This window comes from Naumovozyma dairenensis, chromosome 1 (genome assembly GCF_000227115.2).
Source record: "Naumovozyma dairenensis CBS 421 chromosome 1, complete genome".
Taxonomy (NCBI): domain Eukaryota; kingdom Fungi; phylum Ascomycota; class Saccharomycetes; order Saccharomycetales; family Saccharomycetaceae; genus Naumovozyma; species Naumovozyma dairenensis.
Window position 1 is genome coordinate 518,436 of NC_016479.1, and position 19,629 is coordinate 538,064.

A 19,629-nucleotide genomic window follows, 5' to 3' on the forward strand; every position below is an offset into this window, starting at 1 on the left:
TTTTTTGATTTTTTTTAATGACTAAATCTCAGGAACCTTGAAGAACAACCACCGAAATCATTGGCAAGAATATAAAACTATGAACGTTAAATACAATTTCTATTACTTTATGATTTCTTTTCATAATAAAGCATTTTTTTAGGGGTATCACGTTTCGTTTATAAAATGGCATAATTTAGAAAATATATATCATATTTAGGGGTTTTTCCTCTATCTCCTTATATTTAATGTGCCACTTCTGAATGGTTTATAACTATTGTATTGTTTATAATTTCCCGAAGGACCATTATTTCTTTTATTAGAGGGAGCAGAGCCATATCGCGAACCTTCCATACCATTCATAACATTTGATATATTCTGGTTGTTGCGTGGGAAAGCTAACGGATGTTGTTGCTGATTCCTTTGTGCGATTCCATTGTTCTGGTTTTTATTTCTATCTCTTCTGTTACTTCGATTAGCGTTATTATTATTATTATTATTTCCTTGAGAATGTCTACTTCTTTTACTATCATTTCTATCGCCCGTATTATCGTGTCTCTTGCGCTTTTTTGAATTCGATTTATTATTTCTATTATTATTATCATCATCATAAAGAGCATCATCGAACTCATAATCATTATAATCAAAATCTTGATTATAATTTTGATTGTAATTCTGGTTATCATTTTGTGTATAATTTTGACCATAATTGTAATCATAGTCATTACCATAATACGAATTGTTTCTTTTTTGGAGATATTTATCTAATTTATCAAAATATTCTCTCTTCATATCTTCTTTCAAATTCTCACCAGAAAATGCACTACCATCTTCATTAGGTACCCTTGACGACCTACGTTCTGGACAATCATCACCAAAATGACCATTTACACCACAATTATAACAATATATTCTCTCTATTGGTAATTTTTGTTTCTTTTCATTATTATCATCTTGTTGCTGCGATGAATCATCCCTTAACAAATAAACTCTCCATATATTTGGACATCTATCTCTAGCGTGCCTCTTACTATTACACAAAGTACAATAAACTTTCTTCCACTTATGAGGACATTGCGATCTATAATGTCCGTTTTCATTACAATTAGCACATTTAATAGCCTTTGGACAGTGTTGTGAATAATGATCATCCATAGATCCACAATACGTACAAATAACATGAGGACAATCTCTCTTAAAATGACCTCTTTGTGAGCAATTATTACATTTTGGTTCTGCTTCCTTTATCCCGTTAGCTTCATCGTCTATACCAAAATAACGACCATGACCTCTTAATGTCCTGAGAGTCTCAGGATCTTCGTCTACTTCTTCGATCGTAGGAGCTTGTATCTTTGGTTTCTCGTTGTCTGGTACGGATGAACCTGTGGTGTCTTGGATGAACGGAAGAGTATCATCCATAGTCTCCACTTCTGAAAGCATCGATGTTGACATTTTTGGCTTGAGAATATATAATGTTTTATCTTTATCCTCTCTTAGATGGTGGAACAAATGACAGTTCAAACTGATTATGTTTCACTACTGTGTGTGTTTGACTGATATATAAGTCACTAATAACTCATCGCTGTTTACTGACTACATGATACTCTTTTAAAAAAGCTGTGTAAATTTTTCAGTTTTCTACAAATTGCACTGCACTGCACCGCGAGTTGCGACAATAAGAAAGAACTAAGGAAGTACGTATAGTTACTCGCCCAACTTTTTTGATAAAACCATTGCACTTTTATAGAGAAGAGGTGATAAATGATCAAACACTAGGATGATTGTTTGGTTTACCGTAGTAATCATAATATATGAAGACTTAATTTATAACTTTCCTACTAAATAATAGTCTGTCAACATGCAGCAATGGGATGAGGAATGTGTCATTTCTAAGATCACCTCGCACGACTGCATCAAAGATGAAATTTGGAAAAGTTTTTCAAAAAAATGTCTCTCGAGATACCAGTCGTCTACAAATATGTATGTAAATTGAACAGCTTTACAAGTAAATGATATAGTTCATCATTTTACTAATTAAGTAGGAGGTACTCTGTTATTCCACAAATCGACCATCCTATCCTCTCTTACGATGACTGACCAAGTAGCGGAACAAGTTAAAAACTTGTCTGTTGATGAAGCTCCAAAGAAACAAAAGAAATCCAAGCAACAACAACTATACTTAGATCCAGAACCACAATTCATTGAAGAAAGAATCCAATTATTCGAAACTTTGAAAAAACAATATGATGAAAAAGTCGCATCCATGAAACGTGTCCCATTGAAGATCGTCCTTAAGGATGGTGCCGTCAAGGAAGCTACCTCTTGGGAAACCACACCAATGGATATCGCTCGCGGTATCTCCAAATCATTAGCTGATAACGTATGTATCGCTAAAGTTAATGGCCAATTATGGGATTTGGATAGACCATTCGAAGGTGACGTTGCTGATGAAGAAATTAAATTGCAATTATTGGATTTTGATTCTGATGAAGGTAAGAAAGTTTTCTGGCATTCATCCGCTCACGTTCTTGGTGAAGCTTGTGAATGTAATTTAGGTGCTCATATTTGTCTTGGTCCTCCAACTGATGACGGGTTCTTTTATGAGTTCGCTGTCAGAGATAGTTTGAAAGATCCAAAAGAATGTGAAGAAAGAACCGTTTCTCAAGCAGATTTCCCTAATTTAGAAGGTGTCGCTAAGAATGTTATTAAGCAAAAGCAAAAATTCGAAAGATTAGTGATGACTAAGGAAGACTTGTTAAAGATGTTTCATTATTCTAAATATAAAACATATTTGGTTCAAACCAAAATCCCAGATGGTGGTTCCACTACCGTTTACCGTTGTGGTAAATTGATCGATTTATGTGTTGGTCCACATATCCCACATACTGGCCGTATTAAGGCTTTCAAATTATTAAAGAACTCTTCCTGTTATTTCTTAGGAGAAGCTGACAATGATTCTTTACAAAGAGTTTATGGTGTTTCTTTCCCAGATAAGAAATTAATGGATGCTCATTTGAAATTCTTGGCTGAAGCTTCCATGAGAGATCATAGAAAACTTGGTAGAGAACAAGAATTGTTCATATTTAACGAAATGTCTCCGGGTTCTGCCTTCTGGTTACCTCACGGTACTAGAATTTACAACACATTAGTTGATTTATTGAGGACTGAATACCGTAAGAGAGGTTACGATGAAGTTATCACTCCAAATATGTTTAATTCTAAATTATGGGAAACTTCCGGTCATTGGGCTAACTATAAAGAAAATATGTTCAGTTTTGAGGTCGAAAAGGAAACTTTCGGTTTGAAACCAATGAATTGTCCGGGTCATTGTTTAATGTTCAAGTCAAGAGAACGTTCCTATAGAGAATTACCATGGAGAGTTGCCGATTTTGGTGTCATCCATAGAAACGAATTCTCAGGTGCTTTATCTGGTTTGACTCGTGTTAGAAGATTCCAACAAGATGATGCTCATATTTTCTGTACATCTGATCAAATTGAAAGCGAAATTGAAAACATTTTCGATTTCTTGAAATTTGTTTACGGTGTCTTTGGTTTCGAATTTAAAATGGAATTATCAACAAGACCTGAAAAATACGTTGGTGAAATTGAAACATGGAATGGTGCTGAAGCTAAACTAGAATCAGCTTTGAAGAAATGGGGTGGTAATTGGGAAGTTAACCCCGGTGATGGTGCCTTCTATGGTCCAAAAATTGATATTATGATTTCCGATGCGCTAAGAAGATGGCATCAATGTGCTACCATCCAATTAGATTTCCAACTACCAAGTAGATTCGAATTGGAATTCAAGTCTAAGGATGGTAAGTCTGAAGATGGTAAAGATTTAGAAGGTTATGAAAGACCAGTCATGATTCATCGTGCTATCTTGGGTTCCGTTGAAAGAATGACTGCTATCTTAACTGAACATTTTGCTGGTAAATGGCCATTCTGGTTATCTCCACGTCAAGTTCTTGTTGTTCCAGTCGGTGTTAAATACCAAGATTACGCTCAAGAGGTTCGTGATCAATTACATAATGCTGGTTTCTACGCCGATGTTGATTTAACTGGTAACACCTTACAAAAGAAGGTTAGAAACGGTCAAATGTTGAAATATAATTTCATTTTTATCGTAGGTGAACAAGAAATGAACGAAAAATCCGTTAATATTAGAAACAGAGATATTATGGAACAACAAGGGAAGAATGCTACGGTTGTTGTATCTACTGTTATCGAACAATTAAAGGATTTGAAAGAGTCAAAAAGAGGTGACAATGCATTGATCTAGATATTTTCTATGAGGGCCTTACATGTATAAGTATTTTATTATTTCCAAATTAAAATTGAATAGTTTTATAAGTAAAATTAATTAATGTCATTATTATGATTACCCAAGAACGTGTTGAGAATATATCTCGTAGTTGAAGGATGATACTTCAATTAGATACTACAGATAGGAAAATATGAATACTAGAAAGAGGTTGAAAGGAATATATACATAAGTAGGTCATGTAATATTTCTAATTAGCAAAGAATTAATAAATAATGGTGATGTTATAGAATATGAATGTGCGTTTTGTTTTTCCGTTGTCGATATGAGCTGATCGGTTCTAATTTCCACCATTTCTCTCTTCTTCTAATAGTTTGTCGAACTCATTCTGTGTTGGATGGTTCAGAGGGATCGAAGAATCGAGCGGTGCTGCTTCCGCAGATCTGGGTGAAAAGATATCATTTTCGTCATTAAAATTAGGAATATCCGATGCATCTTTAGTTTCTCCCCTTCTCACTCTATCCCACGACGAGGGTGTGGTATCTTGTTGACGGACATGTTCCCATGACGATTGCGAATTTCTCGTCTGTGTTTCTTGCGCATTACTGTTGGTAGGATTTGCTTGTTCAAGGGTAGCTACAGTACCCGTTGGATCCTTATCTTTGTGCTTAGGAAATCTTTTGGAATATAAACCCATGGGGTCTCTCTGATGCATAAATGGTGAAACCGAGTCCAACCCGTTTGTAAATTCTTTTAGTTGCTGCATTTTAACCTTTGGGTCAGGAAACTTTCTCGATGGATCATGATACGTGACATAAAAGTAACTTCTCCATCTAGAAGCTGAGCCATTTTTCAAGAGAGTCATCATTTCATAGACTTTCTGATCCCGAGTTTTATGTTCCTGTGCAACCAATTCTTCTTGATTCTGTTGCAGATTATCACCGTATTTGTCTCCACTTGTTTCTACATTAGGCACGTAATCGAGCAAATTTAATTGATACTTATACATGAGATTACTTGCCAGTTGGCCACTAAATGCCATCGCGATTAACCCAAGTATGAAGTTCCTTGGTACTTTAATACCTTTCATGACTCCCGTTGTGTAATGACGATATGCAAAGGGAGTTATAAATACAGCACCAAAGCCTAGCCATCCAGCAAATAATTGAGTTCTTCCAATTATTTTATATTTTTGGTAGAGATCTAGCCTATCTTCTCGATCCAACTTTTCGTCCTTTTCATGGAAGGCAATTGCCGCATCGTAAGCTTTTTGAAACCATGGATTATTCAAGGGGGATCTGTCAGGATTCTTTTTGACTTCTCCGTTCATGCTTGGGTATTCCGCAAATATATGGCTCGATAATTATTTTTTTGAAGTGCTAAAAATGTAGTCTGATTTGAGCAATAAATTATGATAGATCTTCTAGCAACTGAGATGTTCTGTTATGGTTTCTATTCCTCGATCATCATCACCTTAAACTGAGACTTACCCTTTAATTAGTCTATTTCTCCTCGTATTGCGTTCAATTGAGGAAGCGAGGGCGTATTCTAGAAAATATTTCAAGAACGGAATTAAACAAGATTATAAAGTTAAGATACAAATAGTTTTCTGAAGACTAGAAGACAGAAGGTAACTAAGCTCAAAGTCTATAGCTGTGTCAATCAAGATGGACTATTTTACTATTAAACAATCTTACTACGCTGGTGATTATCCTCAAGTTCTGAAAGAAATTGAAGGAATTGAAAACCCTGAAAATGATGACACGTTATCTTTTTACAAACTAAAGTCTCAATTGGTTCTAAACAAATACACAGAAGATGAATCTAGCTTATTAGGAGCTACTTTTGCTCTTTATAGTGATTTTTTGACTTCTAGAGATATTAAGAAGTTAGAAAATTCCGTATCTGTGGAAACTTCAGGCCTATATGAACTGAATCTATTAGCATGTGCTCAAGCTATACTAGGTGATTACGAAGAAAGTTTGGCTACATGTTTTAAAGGGATTGAACGAGATGATTCAATAGGTAATGTTGAATTGATTCTTTTGGCTGTCCAAGTTGCCTTATTGAATGATCAACCATCCATGGCCTCATCAGCTCTTGAAAATTATGTCAGTGCTAATCAAGATGCAATTACGAGTGACGTTGAGTTGATAATTAATTTAGCTGAAGCATATATTAAATTCTACACCACTAAGGATGTTGCAAGTTCAAATTTCTATTATTTCGAAGAATTGGCACAAACTTTCCCAACCTGGAAAACTCAATTGGGATTATTAAACTCTCATTTACAACAAAGAAATATTGAAGAAGCTGAAGATATTGTTCGTTTACTTGAATCTGACTTTTATTGTGCTCAAGCAGATATTTGTGCATCATATAAGGAACATTTGCTTGCCAACAAAATCACCCTTTCGATTATGCAAGGTAAAGATAATACTAACGAATTAAGAGCTGAGTTAGCTAAGGTTAATCCAAAACATACCTTCGTTAAATCTAATGATGCGTTGAATGCCAAATTTAATGACTTGGTTATCAAGTACAGCTCAAACTAAGGAAATGAAATAAAGAAAGTGGCTTCAGGATAGACGATATATACCATATAGGAACTATTATATAATATACATTTTGACAAGATAAAAGACAACTCTTCGACAGCAATACGGGATTGAAGCCATGCAACTCTCCATGTATATCTTATACATATATAATCTATATATAATCTGGGTGATAGGGTATATTCGCACTGCATATAAGAAGTATCGATTTTCATCATCACAGTTCTTGCCGTTCAATACTTCACACATAAGTCCATTATTGTATTGATTTAGTATAATAATCTGATAGAGATTTTGGCTGATGTTTGGTTTAATTCATCATAAATGTTCTTAATATCACTTTGATTAACTTGTGAGATATCAGCTATCAAATAAGCAATATCACCGTTAGAATCTGAAAATTGCTTTTCGATATTATGACTACTTAAAATATTATTAACAGTTTTCAACACACCGGGGACGTTACGATGAATGTATAAGACACGTACTGTATTTTCTTGATCGAAATCCAACGATCTCAATGAGACTTCAGGGAAGTTGACAGAACCGACTGAATTACCTTCATTGATGTATTTAGATAATGAATGAGCCACTTCGATACCAATCGCACTTTGTGCTTCTTCAGTGGATCCACCGATATGTGGAGTCAAGATAACATTTGGTAATGAGACCAATTGTGAAGTCCAAGAATTTAAGTCATCATTATACGTGTTAGCACCATTTTTACCAGGTTCATTTGGATACACATCCAACGCAGCACCTGCAATTTTGCCTGCTTGCATAGCTTGCACAAGAGCTGGAATATCGACAACAGTACCTCTTGAAGCATTTATGACGTATGCACCATCTTTCATAGCTGCAAATTGAGGGAAAGATAGCATGTTTTTCGTTTCTGAAGTTTCTGGAACATGTAAACTAACAAAATCTGATTTGTTCAATAATTCATCCAAGGTAGAAACCTGTTTGGCGGTACCTAATGCCATAATAGTAACAATATCATAATATATAACATGCATACCCATTGCTTCAGCCAAAACAGATAATTGAGACCCAATATGACCATAACCGATAATCCCTAATGTCTTACCTCTAATTTCCCAACATCTAGCAGAAACTTTATTCCATGTACCTGTATGTAATTCAATGGATCTATCACCAAGTTGCCTTGCTAGACTGATAATTTCCGCAATAACTAATTCAGCCACAGATCTAGAGTTTGAGAATGGAGAGTTGAAGACAGCAACACCCATATTGGCAGCGTAGTCAAGATCTACTTGATTAGTACCAATACAGAAACAACCGATGACAACTAAGTTTCTAGCATGTTGTAGAACATTTGCAGTTAATTTAGTCTTAGATCTAATACCAATGGCGTGCACATCTTTAATTTTTTCAATGAGATCTTCTTCAGGTAGAGATGATTTGTAGAAATCCACTTGATAACCTTGTTCTTTGAATATTTGAATTGCAGCAGTATTGACATTTTCTAATAACAAGATTTTGATGTCACCAGTCGAGAAGGGTTTAAGAGCTTTAGATTGTTTCGAGGTACTTAAACGACGGGGTAGTGTGTTCATAAATGATTGAGTAGGTGAAGTGGAAACTATACCTGGAGAACCAGACATGTTAATAGCTTTCTGGAAGGAATTCTGTAAGCAATTGATATCTTGGGCTGACATTATTTTTTTATCACGTTCCTGCTGTTTTGATTACTGAAAAAAACTATTAGTATTGGCTACAAACTCAAAACAATAGAAAAGGCCAACCTTTAATAGAGTTTATTTATAAACCTTTCGAAAGCTATAGGTTTCACTGAACAATTGACAAATGAATCTGACGCCCCTACTAAATCGGATCAAACGACTCACTTTACATAGATTTGAAATTTCAGCGTCAAACGGGAAAAAACGTCAAAAACTAAAAATTGTGGCTTTCCCATTAAGAACTCTAAGAAATGGATGTAACAGACAACATTAAAACCACGTGGCGAAATTAGGTAAACTACTGACAAAGAGCATTATAAATTAGTTATAGCTATGTATTTATAAGCAGCTATATGGCCTCCAAAAGGAAGTAAACAGAATAGATTTAATGTTACATTTGTTTTAATGTCACCTATTTGAATTATCTGAGCAAATTTGCAACAACTAATAAAAGACGATCATTTACAATTATTTATTATTTACAACTATGCTAAAATAACTACTACGCACTATAGGGCCATCGTTCACTACGAAGAAGCAGCCTAATTGTCTAGTTATTTGGTTCTTCAGCAATTAAGTCGGGAGATAAATCGGTTGCAGTTGTTAAAGACAACCACAAGTCTTGAAATTTTTCTTGCAAACCTCTATTTATTAAACTGGCCCATTTGATGGATGTTCTACACCAAGCTACTCCATTCTTCTTGTCTTCCTTTATCATCATATTAACGCCTTGATTCCAACAAAGGGTCGCGACACCTTCAAGTACTTGCATAATTTGTTCATCATTCCCATTCGTCATTCGCACATTGGTCTTAATCACAACGAAGATATTTTCCACTAAATCAATAGCAATTATATGTTCATTATTCAAACAGGTTTCTAGATAAATATTAAGCCAGGAGCAAAGCGTTAAATCATCGACGATGGTATTCCCGATATTTCGTTTTAATATTACATAAATAACTTCTAGAAACATTCCCTTTGGGAGATCTTTTCGGTCCAGTGTTATATTAAATAAAGCCGTATCTATTTCAGAATTATTGATCGACTGTGCTTTGTTTACAATTTCTAAAATTTTCTGACGATCCCTCGTACATAGGGCAATTTCGTAGCTTAGTTGTAGACTATCTAACAGACATTCAGTTATTTTCTTCTCGTCCTCTTTAGTACTTGCATCTTTGTAATTGGGATTACTTTTTTCCTTGACGATATCTTGAGTTAATTCAGTCACTTTCAACTCAACTTCTTTCAATTCTTTAATGTTAGATCCCTTGATCTTGTTCTTCATTACAACAAGAGTTAAGATCTTGCACCTAAATTGCCAGTATCGGTAATGAAACATTTTCGGGAAGGTAAATTCATGTAACGGCACCAAATCAATCAGATCACAGGATAATCGGGCAAAAGGTATAAGATCATAATTGATATTATCTTCATTTAGGCATTTACTAGTCACATTGTATGCAATTGAAGAAAACCATTCAACTTCATCAATTGAAACGCTATCTGTAGATGAAGTATCGAAATTTAACCTTAATTGATTCTTTAAACGTATTTTCTGAAGATATTCGTATGCTCTCCATATTAAACCGTACATCGTGTCTAAATAAGTTTGAAATTTGGCAACGCCATTCTCTTCTGATAATTTTAATATCATTTGCAATGTATACCTTAAAAGGCTTAAAGTCGGAACCGACCAAGTTGAATATTGTTTCTCTGTAAATTCTTTATTATTCAGTTTCTCAAAAATTAATGAAATAGCCCTTATAGCTAAATCAGTTGACCTCTTACATTCGGAAACTCCCAAGATAAGCGCATCCATGGAGTTTTCATGGTCAGAAATTTGGATCTTTTTCAAGCATTGGAAAGCCGATTCTATATTATCTCGTTTCAAATAAACTTTTAAGATTAATAGTTGTGTTAAGGGAAATTCCTTTTCTGCTATTTCCATTTCTTCATATATCTGTTCCACGATTGCAAAGTCTTCGATATTAATATAAGCTCCTTGTAAGGCTCTTTGTATCTTACCTTTATCACTATAACCATGGGAAAGAAAATTTCTTAAGGAAAGACGATAAAACTTTATTGCTAGCTCATAATTTTCCTGTTTTTCTTGTTTCTTTCCGCTATTCCAAAGTAAAGTGATAATGCTGGATAATGTTGGCTTTGATAGATTGTTTACAAGTATCCTTTCTAAAGCATTGCAAAAGGGTTCCAGACTTTCAATAATCTCTTGGCTATTCAGGGTATTGGACTGTGTAGTAAGGAAGAATCGCAATAGAATAAGTTTTTCTAACCAATTCTGTTCCGTTTTGACATCTATTTTATTCATAACGATGTAATCAAGACATAGAATACCTAATCGAGAGCTCCTCGAGCAAAAGTCCTTGATTGAACCAACAACGGCATCAAAATTTGTTATAATACTCACAGACATTATCATCCTCATTATAATCTCCTCGATCTGTTCAGAGTTGCTTGGGCCTGGTTTCTTTTTTTGAAGCTGTATAGCTAGTAAGAACGATTCAATTTTTCTAGGGAATTCATTTTGTAACATTTCTAAGTATTTTTCAGATTCTGAGACATAGTTCAAATTTTCTTCATTTACTTCGATAAGAATATTCGCTAAAAATAGCAAAATTGAAAACTTTAAGTTGTTATAATCAGTCTGCAATTTTAATGCTGGCAGTGGCATTTCCAAATAAGAATGAGCCAACTTCAGGAAATATATGATCTCATTTTTGCAATCATTGCTACTTTCCTCTTTGTTTTTATTGACATTCATGTGATCGTTAAGAGATATTGTGGCATTATAGATGATTCTTGAAAGTTCCATTACAGTTTCTGCATCGAGATGTTCAATGACCTCTTGATTATTGAATTTCGATTCATAAATTTTGGCAGTTTCTAAATTACCATCCTTTAACGCCAATTGGAAATTTAATAAAAAAAATTCGAATTTTAATTTTTCCAAATCTTTGGCAACTTCTAAATCCCCTTTTATTGAAGGATTGTCGGATTCAGCAGTCAACACCCTTAAATATTTATCACCTTGGTCCTGGATTTTCTCAATTAATTGTATCCATTGATGATCCATTATGCATTTTAAAGTGTTTATTAAACATTTAAATGTTCTTACTTTTGTTTTATAACCATTCAGTAATGATTGTAAATTGTTGGAAGATCTGTTATCACTATTTTTAGTAGATAATGGAATCAAAGCATCATGAACACTAAATAAGATAGTGGCGAAGAATTTACAGTGACAAAACAGTAATTTTTTCTCATCATTATTTTCCGTTCTGATTGCGATTGTAGATGAATTCCAAAGACTTGATGCCGAATTCTCTAACTTTAAAATCAATTCTTCATCCAGCAGAACTTCACTTGTTCGAAATGTCCTCTCGTACCTTTCTGCAATGGGACAGAGTACATCAATTTTATTTGTTAATGGCGATAATTCTTTCTCAGTCGAATTTTTGGAATTGTATAATTGAGAAGTTAACCAATTTGCAGCATCTGTAGTTGAGAAATGGAAGTTAGTAATATAATTCCTCTTAAGTTAGTTAGTTTAACAAAAAGGGTATTATTTTTGTCGAATCGTTTTTTCGTTGAACAATTGACTTTAGATATATACCGCAAAATTCATTAATGGTAGTTTTAAATGTTGAATTGACTTCATTCATCTTTTTATTTTTTTATTTGGTTGCGTCACAGACTAAAAGAGGTTCTTGTTATCCCTGAAAAAGCCTCCCCTGTTCTATCTTGAAAAGTGGCAAACACGTTTCTTGTTTGTTTATATGTTCTAGCCTGTAAAATACATTGTTGGAAGCTCTGTCCAGTTTTTTTGAAAATATTCACCGATTTCGGGTGACTTCAAAGGTCTGTTAGCAATTTGCCGCCCAGCCCAAGATTCATACATAAACGTCAAATAGATATGGAAACTGCTACTTCATCTAGCTATAAAACACAGATATATTTAATGGATTTTGTTACATAATATTGTTATAGTTTGATAAATATATATCAACTATATATCTAAATAAGATATAGAAAACATCAGACAAAATAATCAGTACATATACGTATATAGACTACGCCCATATCAACGGCACCTCTCATCTTCTTTTTCTGTTTCTTATTTTGGGTTAAACATTCAAAATGTTTATTTGTTTTTCTTGTTTTTTTACTTAACATAGAATATTGACAAAATGTTTATAGTTCTTTGCTTATTCTCTCACCCTCTCTCTTTTTCATGTTTTTGGTGGTATATTTTTCAAATGGCTTAGGTAGGAGATATCATCACCCATGGTACTTGCGTTACTATCGATTTCATGGAGAGTAATATTGTTATCAAGATGACTAGTGTTACCACTTGAAAAATGGTCAATATGAAGTTCAGAAGTGATGGGATTCTTATTGCTATTGGCAAAAGCTACATAATCATCTTCAAATGCGTACGCTGTAAATAGTTCGTTATTAGGTATTGACGAATGGGCATCGTTGTCATCATCATCATCATCAGCATAAGACTCATTTTCGTTTTCTAGTATTTCTCCTTCTTGATTCTCTGAATTTAAGTCATTAAATAAGTCTGAAATTGATGAAGATGAAGAGTTATAGTCTTTGGGGTTGTGGAATGAATCGCTAGATTTTTCCTTTGAAGGGAAATGATGTTCATCGTTTAAAAGTTTCATTTTTTCACGTAATGTCATTGGAGGATAGTTAGGAGAATCTGGATAGGAAAGATTTGATTGGGAACGAGAAGGAGAATAAGGGTAATAAGTGTATGGGGATACATGACCATTTGAAGATTGAGATTCATATAATCGTTTTAGTTGATTATGGGTCAAAGTATTCAATAAATTCTTTGAAGGATGAGACGCTGTCTTATGTTTTATTCTTTTCCCATCAATACCATCCTTTCTTGTTGTAGTTGATATCCCAGAATTCATTGAGGCTCTTGATACTGGACTTGATTGTCCGATGTTGCACGGGTCTATTTCATACACAGGTTTTGTTGAAATATCATCAGGATAGAGATTATTGGAAGTAAATTTGTACAATGATGCAGTAGATGAGGTACCTCTGGAGCCTATGGAAGGTATGGACTCCGTCATGAGCTATAGTTGCTTTTCTTTATACCCAAATAAAGGTTCCTTTCTTAAGTGAAGAGTTGAATGAAGATAAACAGGCCTGCTTGAAGAAGAAAGTTGACTACGGATGAAAATAAAAAGACAATTTGTTGATAAAAAAACAGAACAAATATAAAAGAATATTGGAAACTTTAGGCCCTTTATTGATATGGAAATAGAATTTTTCAGCAAGTAAGTCTAATTCTATATATTAGCCCAGTGCACTAGAATAGAAACTCGTCCGTGAAAAATTTACATCTACGCAATATAAGAAATGGGGAGAATTGCAAGCATCATCCTAGTGAAAGGTAACGGCAGTGAAGATTGTACGTAATTTCCATGTGTCTCTCCTATGGCGCTCAGTTCACGAAGTTAGATAACATATATGAAATTTAATTGTTAAGTCCCGGTATTTTTGTCCAAGAAAGCAAACTTTACGTAAGTTGCCTTCACGGTAAAGTGAAATTTTCCTTTGGCCGAAGCTTCTCTTTCTTAAACATCTGAAATAATTTACATGGAGTCAGCTCCCATCACGTAATAAACCTTTTTACATGATACAGTTACGTACCATGAGGATGGGGCCCTTGGGTAATAGCAATCAAAAGGATTTACCCTTGGTGGATCACTAAGCACAATAACTTTGCAAGGTCTTTTCCAGCTCTACCTACGTACATATGTATGGTTCAATGTATGAACTTAACTTACGTATCTATTGCCTGCTGTGTACGTGCATATAATGTAGTGCGTAAGCTCAGCCGCATTAATTAGGGGCCAAGGTTAGGAAAGTCAGCTTGTGAGGGAGGTACGGCTTTATCTTTCTGTGAAGCGGGTAACCCGCTTATTCTCGGCGGCTAATCAGTTTTGTTTATTGATCTTCCAGTTTCCAGTACCTAATTTGGAATATGGAGTTCCAGTTGCAGTTCCAGTTCAAAGTTCTAGGTGGCAAATTATAAAAGGGAAAGAGAATGGGAAGAAACTATTGTAACAAGTTTATTTTTTTGTTCCAATTGCACTGTATGATTAACTGCAAGTTCAAAGTATATCGCTGAATACTTTGTGATTGACCATCGAGACAAGAAAACCAACACCTTAAAATAATCACAATGTCAACTATTCAAAAGAGTAAAACAGAGCAAGAAACTGAAACAAAAACTCAAATCACCACCGAACAATCTCAAAAATTGATTCAGACAATGCTAACAATGTCCTTTGGATGTTTTGCCTTCTTAAGAGGACTTTTCCCAGATGAAACATTCGTAGATCAAAGGTTCGTACCTGAAAAAGTGGAAAGAAACTATAATAAACAAACAACACCACAAAATAATTCAATAAAAATCAAGACTTTAGTGAGAGGTAAGTCAAAAACAGTTGATTTACTCCTTGATTGGTTGGAAAAGGGAGTTTTCCAATCTATAAAACTAAAATATTTGAATGCACTTAGTGTCGGTATTTTCTTGGATGAAAATAATCCAACCGATTTAGTTGAGAATTATACATTTTCATTTCATTATGACCAAGAAAATAATGTAAAATTGAGAATCAATGGAAGTGAAGATACAGTCTCTTTATTAGATTCGAGGAAAATGGCCCAACAATTAATGAGAAGGTTCATTATAATCACTCAGTCCTTGGAACCGTTGCCCCAAAAGAAATTTATATCAATGAGATTGTTGTTTAATGATAATACAGATCCCAAATATCAACCTCCTCTTTTCAAAGATGCTACTTTCTGTAGAAGGGCAACTTTGAAAATCCCCAATACAATAGATCAAGAATCGTTTTCTGTTGGAACATTAGATACTTCGCATCACAAAGTAGATCTTCAGATTCTTTCTGTTCCAGATTTTTCAATAAAGGCCCAGAAGAACCCCGATTTTAAAAAAGTTGATCCATTCGATTTAATTGATGATAATCCAAAAGATATGAAAACCAATGAGAGTACCCAAGTGTCAAATTTACTAAGCGATCTATTACAATCGTCTCAACCCAGTATTCAACCAACACAAGCTATTAAATTTTCAGATAGTGTTCATAACATTGTTCCAGAAATTGGTTGTGAATGTAGAATAGCATGCCCCACTTCAGCTACAGTTATAAAGGTTTGCAAAATCTGTAAAAAATCAGTACATGGTGTTTGTTATGGGAATTCACCGCATCCACGAATTGATTCATGTTTGGCATGTCTTTTTGCTGGTGAGGATTTGGATACCCAATCTTCACAATTCAAAGATTTAATGATGTTAAGAAGATGTTATAGGTTTATCGTACGTCATAGGAGATTTCCTTCCTCCATAAGTGAATTTAAGAAATGTATTGTTGCCAGAGATCAAATTAATGAAGAAATTACTCGACGAATTCTTTTTTGCATCACAGTTTTATTTAATGATAACATTTTAAGTCTTACAAAAAAATGTGAAAGATCTACAACTCAGACTGGTAAAGTTAACTCAAGTCTTGTATTAGTAGATGAACCAGGCCTAACCATTCTGGGCAATGGGGACTTAAAGCAAGGTCAAAGAATAAATTGGTATTTCAAATATACAACAAGTGAAATGCATAGATGTTATTCTGAGGTGATTGCAACGTCCAAATCTCAATTTCAAAATTGGTTATATGAAATCAGAGAATTGCGTAGAAAATATGATGAACAATCTTTGTTTTCTTCATGCCAAATCCAAAACTTAAATATAATGGATAGTGCGACTCAAGATTCAATTATTGTTGGAAAGAAACGTAATCATTTAGATCTGGAACAATATTTGAAAGAAGGAGATAGCTCAGTAATGAAGGATACAATTGATATAGCTTCAGGTATAGAGCACGATTTGCCAGCAATATCACAACACCATGATGATCTCATTGAGACGTCGAAGAAGATCAGAAAAATAAGTGTTTCTAAAAAAACATTAAAAAGTATCTGGTAAGAATAATTCCCCAAAAAAAAATTCGCTATATTATTGTATAAATAAGAATAAGACAATATTCAATAAAATCTACAGGATAGTCCTCTACTCTCTGGCTCTGGCTCTTTCTTCCATATCTTACCTAAGAAGAATATAGTCTATAATATAACATAAACCGTCAATATGGCTGAACGGAAATAAAATAATTATTACAGTCTGCAATCAAATGGTCTATGATTATCTTTTTTACCTTGGATACTATAGCTTGAATTATAGCCCGATGTTCGAAACATCGCTTCGATGATGTAGAACTTATCTGTACTGCAGCAGCTTCTTTATTTCGTTGTTGTACGCAGTATGTTAAAAATATTCTTTACATGTAGTTCTACACCAGGATGAAGAATATGTGTAAATCCAACTCAATCGACTTCATACTCAAACGATAAGCTTTCAGCATCGCTCAGCGTATTGACATCATTGATATCCATATGATCATCTTCTAATAGTTTCGAAGATAATTCTCTGCTTGATGGAAATTTTTCTTCGTTGGTAACAATGCTGTGATGTATGATATTTTGTAATTCAGAGTTTTGACTTTTCCTGTGCTCCAGTTCTTTATCGATCAAGACTTGATTTTCACGTAATTTTTGGACTGGATCTTCAAGATAATGTTTCACTTTATAGACTACCAAATCTCCATCGATTTTAAAATTCAGATGCGCAGATTCTATCAATAACGAGAGCTCTTCCCTAACAGCGTTAATATCAATACCGAGGGTTTTAGAAAGGTAACTTATATGAATATAATTTGATATCCTTAAGTAAAAGAAGTAAATTTTTGATCTCATCATTAACTTTGCAGCTACCCAACCTTTATTAAGGAAGGGGCTTTCTTGATATTTGGATCCAACCACTTCATGCCAAATTTCAAAGAATTTTCCAAATTTTGTATCGATTAACAATTGTAAGCATTCAATTAAAAGTGGACAGACTTCAAAAAACGCTTTTAAATGTTCTAAATATATGAAATCAGCATAGTTATCTAATGGAACTGACACTAAGACCGAAATAACGATCATTAATAAAAACTCTTCATTCAAAATAAACGGATCTAATGAATCATGCTTTAATAGATCAATAATGCCATCGTCATTCTCTAGAAATTTGAAGAAATTAGAACAACAAGAAAAATACTGTTCTTCAAAAAATAGACATGCACATGATAAAAGTTGAATTCTTTGATATGCATCAAGTTCCTCTTTTAAAGTCTCATGGATTTGATTAACATAAATATTATCCATTCTATATTCTAACTCTTCAGCACCTTTATAGTTCTTAGCTCGTATCAATAATTGCATTATCATCTCTAAGTTCCTATAATATTCGTTTCTAGGGACTTTTTTGCTTTCTAGAGAATAAAGTGCCTCATCAAATTCATGTGAGATGATCTTCTGTAGAAGAATCATTTGGTCATTAGGAATGTCTTGAATCGAGACAGTTTCAGGTACTTCAGCATATCCACTAGCCTTGAGAAAAGCGTTTAAATGAGGTGACATGATATAATTGATTTCAGAGAGATATTGTAATGCTTTAGTAGCCCATTGTTTCTTATTTTCAGGTGTGCCATAGTTGGACGTTATCAAATAGTGTGCACGTTCGATCATATTTGGTCCTTTGAATTGATCGAACATCATTTTTGTTTCGGAGTCATCAGTAGCATTGCTATGAGCCATGATATGGTGAATATGCTGTCAACTTCTGGAGTATAAGTTCTCGTGTGAATGGCAGATTATGTGTTATCAGTATTTTGATAAAATTGCATCATGTAAGCTTTATTGTTTCCGTAAGCCTAAGTGTAACTAGAAACCAACATGACTTCATAATGACGGAAACTAGGAAACCATCACAAAATGAAGGAGTGTCCATAGAAGAATAATATTCTGACAGCTGAAGGTGTATAAAGTATTAAATTTGTATAGAATATCATTAATATCAACTATTTACTTGACTACTAAAACGCTTTGTTATTATTTACAGGGGAAACAAATATAGAGGAACTATGATCAAGATTCAATTTCATTACTTTTTGAAAAATGTATCCATGTTTTCTAACCAACTAACATATTCATTATTTTCTTTGAATTCGGAATAGGATCCAATAAATGCAGCTAATTCTTCAGTAATACCTCTACTCTCCAAGTAACTTTCTAAGGATTCTTGTAATTCTTCATCCAAATTGGAGAATGGTGGCCCATGGTAAACCAATTCTCTGCTAATTTCAGCTTCAGCAGATTCATCCAATGCTTGTTTAGAAGACTTGAATGGAGTAACACTATCGACATAAAAGGAACCCTCCTGTAAATTTAGTAACAATTCAAAAGATAAAGCGCTGTCATCTGATTTAGTAATAACGACGTTGACATTTGCAAAGTTATCGCCCAAGGAATCAAAATCTTCTTCTTCGGGGTCAGTAGGTTCTTCATTAACTTCATTAACTTCATCTTTTAGATTTTCCGCTAATGCAGAATCGTAGGGTAAATTTGCTACTTGAGCGACGTCAAAATTGACATGGACAGTTTCACCGTCCTCTGATTTTTTCACAATTTGTGCCTCATTCTTACCAGGGGTTTCAACTACATTAAATCCAGAGTCTTCTAAAAACTTCTTAAAGGGGCTTTCCGACAGATCACTTAACCCTTCCTTCTCAATCTTCAGTTCGGACTTTATGGACTCTAAGACATTTTGTTTTTGTTGGTTGAAAATCAGCTTAGTAGAAACGAATGATCTCATGGAAGGAGAAGTTGCGGCAACTCTCTTCAAAGATTGTGAAAGAATTGGTGTCTTTACGGTGTTAAGGGCACCACGAGCTGCCATACGACCAAACATTGAAATGAACATGTTGCAGATTTGATGTACAGTTGAGATAATAGAAACGGCGTTCTTCAAGGTTCACTTCCATGGGATTACAATTCGTATTTCACTTAATAAAATATTCTCTTGCAATGCTTGATTGGTCCTTAAACCGTTATGCTTTCTAACTCAATCTCATTTTCCGGTCTTTACCCAAAGTTGATATTGTCAAATTAT

General features: G+C 34.1%; 10 protein-coding genes across 10 annotated transcripts; 3 read left to right on the plus strand and 7 right to left on the minus strand.

The window, feature by feature from the left end:
* Positions 1–210: 210 nt before the first annotated feature.
* Positions 211–1,431, minus strand: AIR1 (TRAMP complex RNA-binding subunit; the record flags this gene model as incomplete). Its single annotated transcript, XM_003667585.1, has 1 exon — positions 211–1,431. The coding sequence occupies one exon, from the start codon at positions 1,429–1,431 to the stop codon at positions 211–213; it is 1,221 nt and encodes a 406-aa protein (XP_003667633.1).
* A 637-nt stretch (positions 1,432–2,068) lies between these two features.
* On the plus strand, positions 2,069–4,261 carry THS1 (threonine--tRNA ligase THS1; the record flags this gene model as incomplete). Its single annotated transcript, XM_003667586.1, has 1 exon — positions 2,069–4,261. One exon carries the CDS (start codon positions 2,069–2,071, stop codon positions 4,259–4,261), a length of 2,193 nt encoding a protein of 730 aa, XP_003667634.1.
* Positions 4,262–4,583: 322 nt separating this feature from the next.
* Positions 4,584–5,573, minus strand: RCI37 (Rci37p; the record flags this gene model as incomplete). The annotated part of the gene is made up of 1 exon (XM_003667587.1): positions 4,584–5,573. The coding sequence occupies one exon, from the start codon at positions 5,571–5,573 to the stop codon at positions 4,584–4,586; it is 990 nt and encodes a 329-aa protein (XP_003667635.1).
* A 337-nt stretch (positions 5,574–5,910) lies between these two features.
* Positions 5,911–6,798, plus strand: SEC28 (coatomer subunit epsilon; the record flags this gene model as incomplete). The annotated part of the gene is made up of 1 exon (XM_003667588.1): positions 5,911–6,798. One exon carries the CDS (start codon positions 5,911–5,913, stop codon positions 6,796–6,798), a length of 888 nt encoding a protein of 295 aa, XP_003667636.1.
* Positions 6,799–7,070: 272 nt separating this feature from the next.
* NDAI0A02360 (uncharacterized protein) lies at positions 7,071–8,480 on the minus strand (the record flags this gene model as incomplete). Its single annotated transcript, XM_003667589.1, has 1 exon — positions 7,071–8,480. One exon carries the CDS (start codon positions 8,478–8,480, stop codon positions 7,071–7,073), a length of 1,410 nt encoding a protein of 469 aa, XP_003667637.1.
* A 574-nt stretch (positions 8,481–9,054) lies between these two features.
* Positions 9,055–12,190, minus strand: SPO22 (Spo22p; the record flags this gene model as incomplete). Its single annotated transcript, XM_003667590.1, has 2 exons — positions 9,055–12,023; positions 12,142–12,190. The coding sequence occupies 2 exons, from the start codon at positions 12,188–12,190 to the stop codon at positions 9,055–9,057; spliced, it is 3,018 nt and encodes a 1,005-aa protein (XP_003667638.1).
* Positions 12,191–12,757: 567 nt separating this feature from the next.
* NDAI0A02380 (uncharacterized protein) lies at positions 12,758–13,624 on the minus strand (the record flags this gene model as incomplete). Its single annotated transcript, XM_003667591.1, has 1 exon — positions 12,758–13,624. The coding sequence occupies one exon, from the start codon at positions 13,622–13,624 to the stop codon at positions 12,758–12,760; it is 867 nt and encodes a 288-aa protein (XP_003667639.1).
* A 1,118-nt stretch (positions 13,625–14,742) lies between these two features.
* On the plus strand, positions 14,743–16,563 carry HOP1 (Hop1p; the record flags this gene model as incomplete). The annotated part of the gene is made up of 1 exon (XM_003667592.1): positions 14,743–16,563. One exon carries the CDS (start codon positions 14,743–14,745, stop codon positions 16,561–16,563), a length of 1,821 nt encoding a protein of 606 aa, XP_003667640.1.
* Positions 16,564–16,961: 398 nt separating this feature from the next.
* On the minus strand, positions 16,962–18,275 carry PCI8 (Pci8p; the record flags this gene model as incomplete). The annotated part of the gene is made up of 1 exon (XM_003667593.1): positions 16,962–18,275. The coding sequence occupies one exon, from the start codon at positions 18,273–18,275 to the stop codon at positions 16,962–16,964; it is 1,314 nt and encodes a 437-aa protein (XP_003667641.1).
* A 346-nt stretch (positions 18,276–18,621) lies between these two features.
* MAM33 (Mam33p) lies at positions 18,622–19,440 on the minus strand (the record flags this gene model as incomplete). Its single annotated transcript, XM_003667594.1, has 1 exon — positions 18,622–19,440. The coding sequence occupies one exon, from the start codon at positions 19,438–19,440 to the stop codon at positions 18,622–18,624; it is 819 nt and encodes a 272-aa protein (XP_003667642.1).
* Between the last annotated feature and the right edge of the window lie 189 nt (positions 19,441–19,629).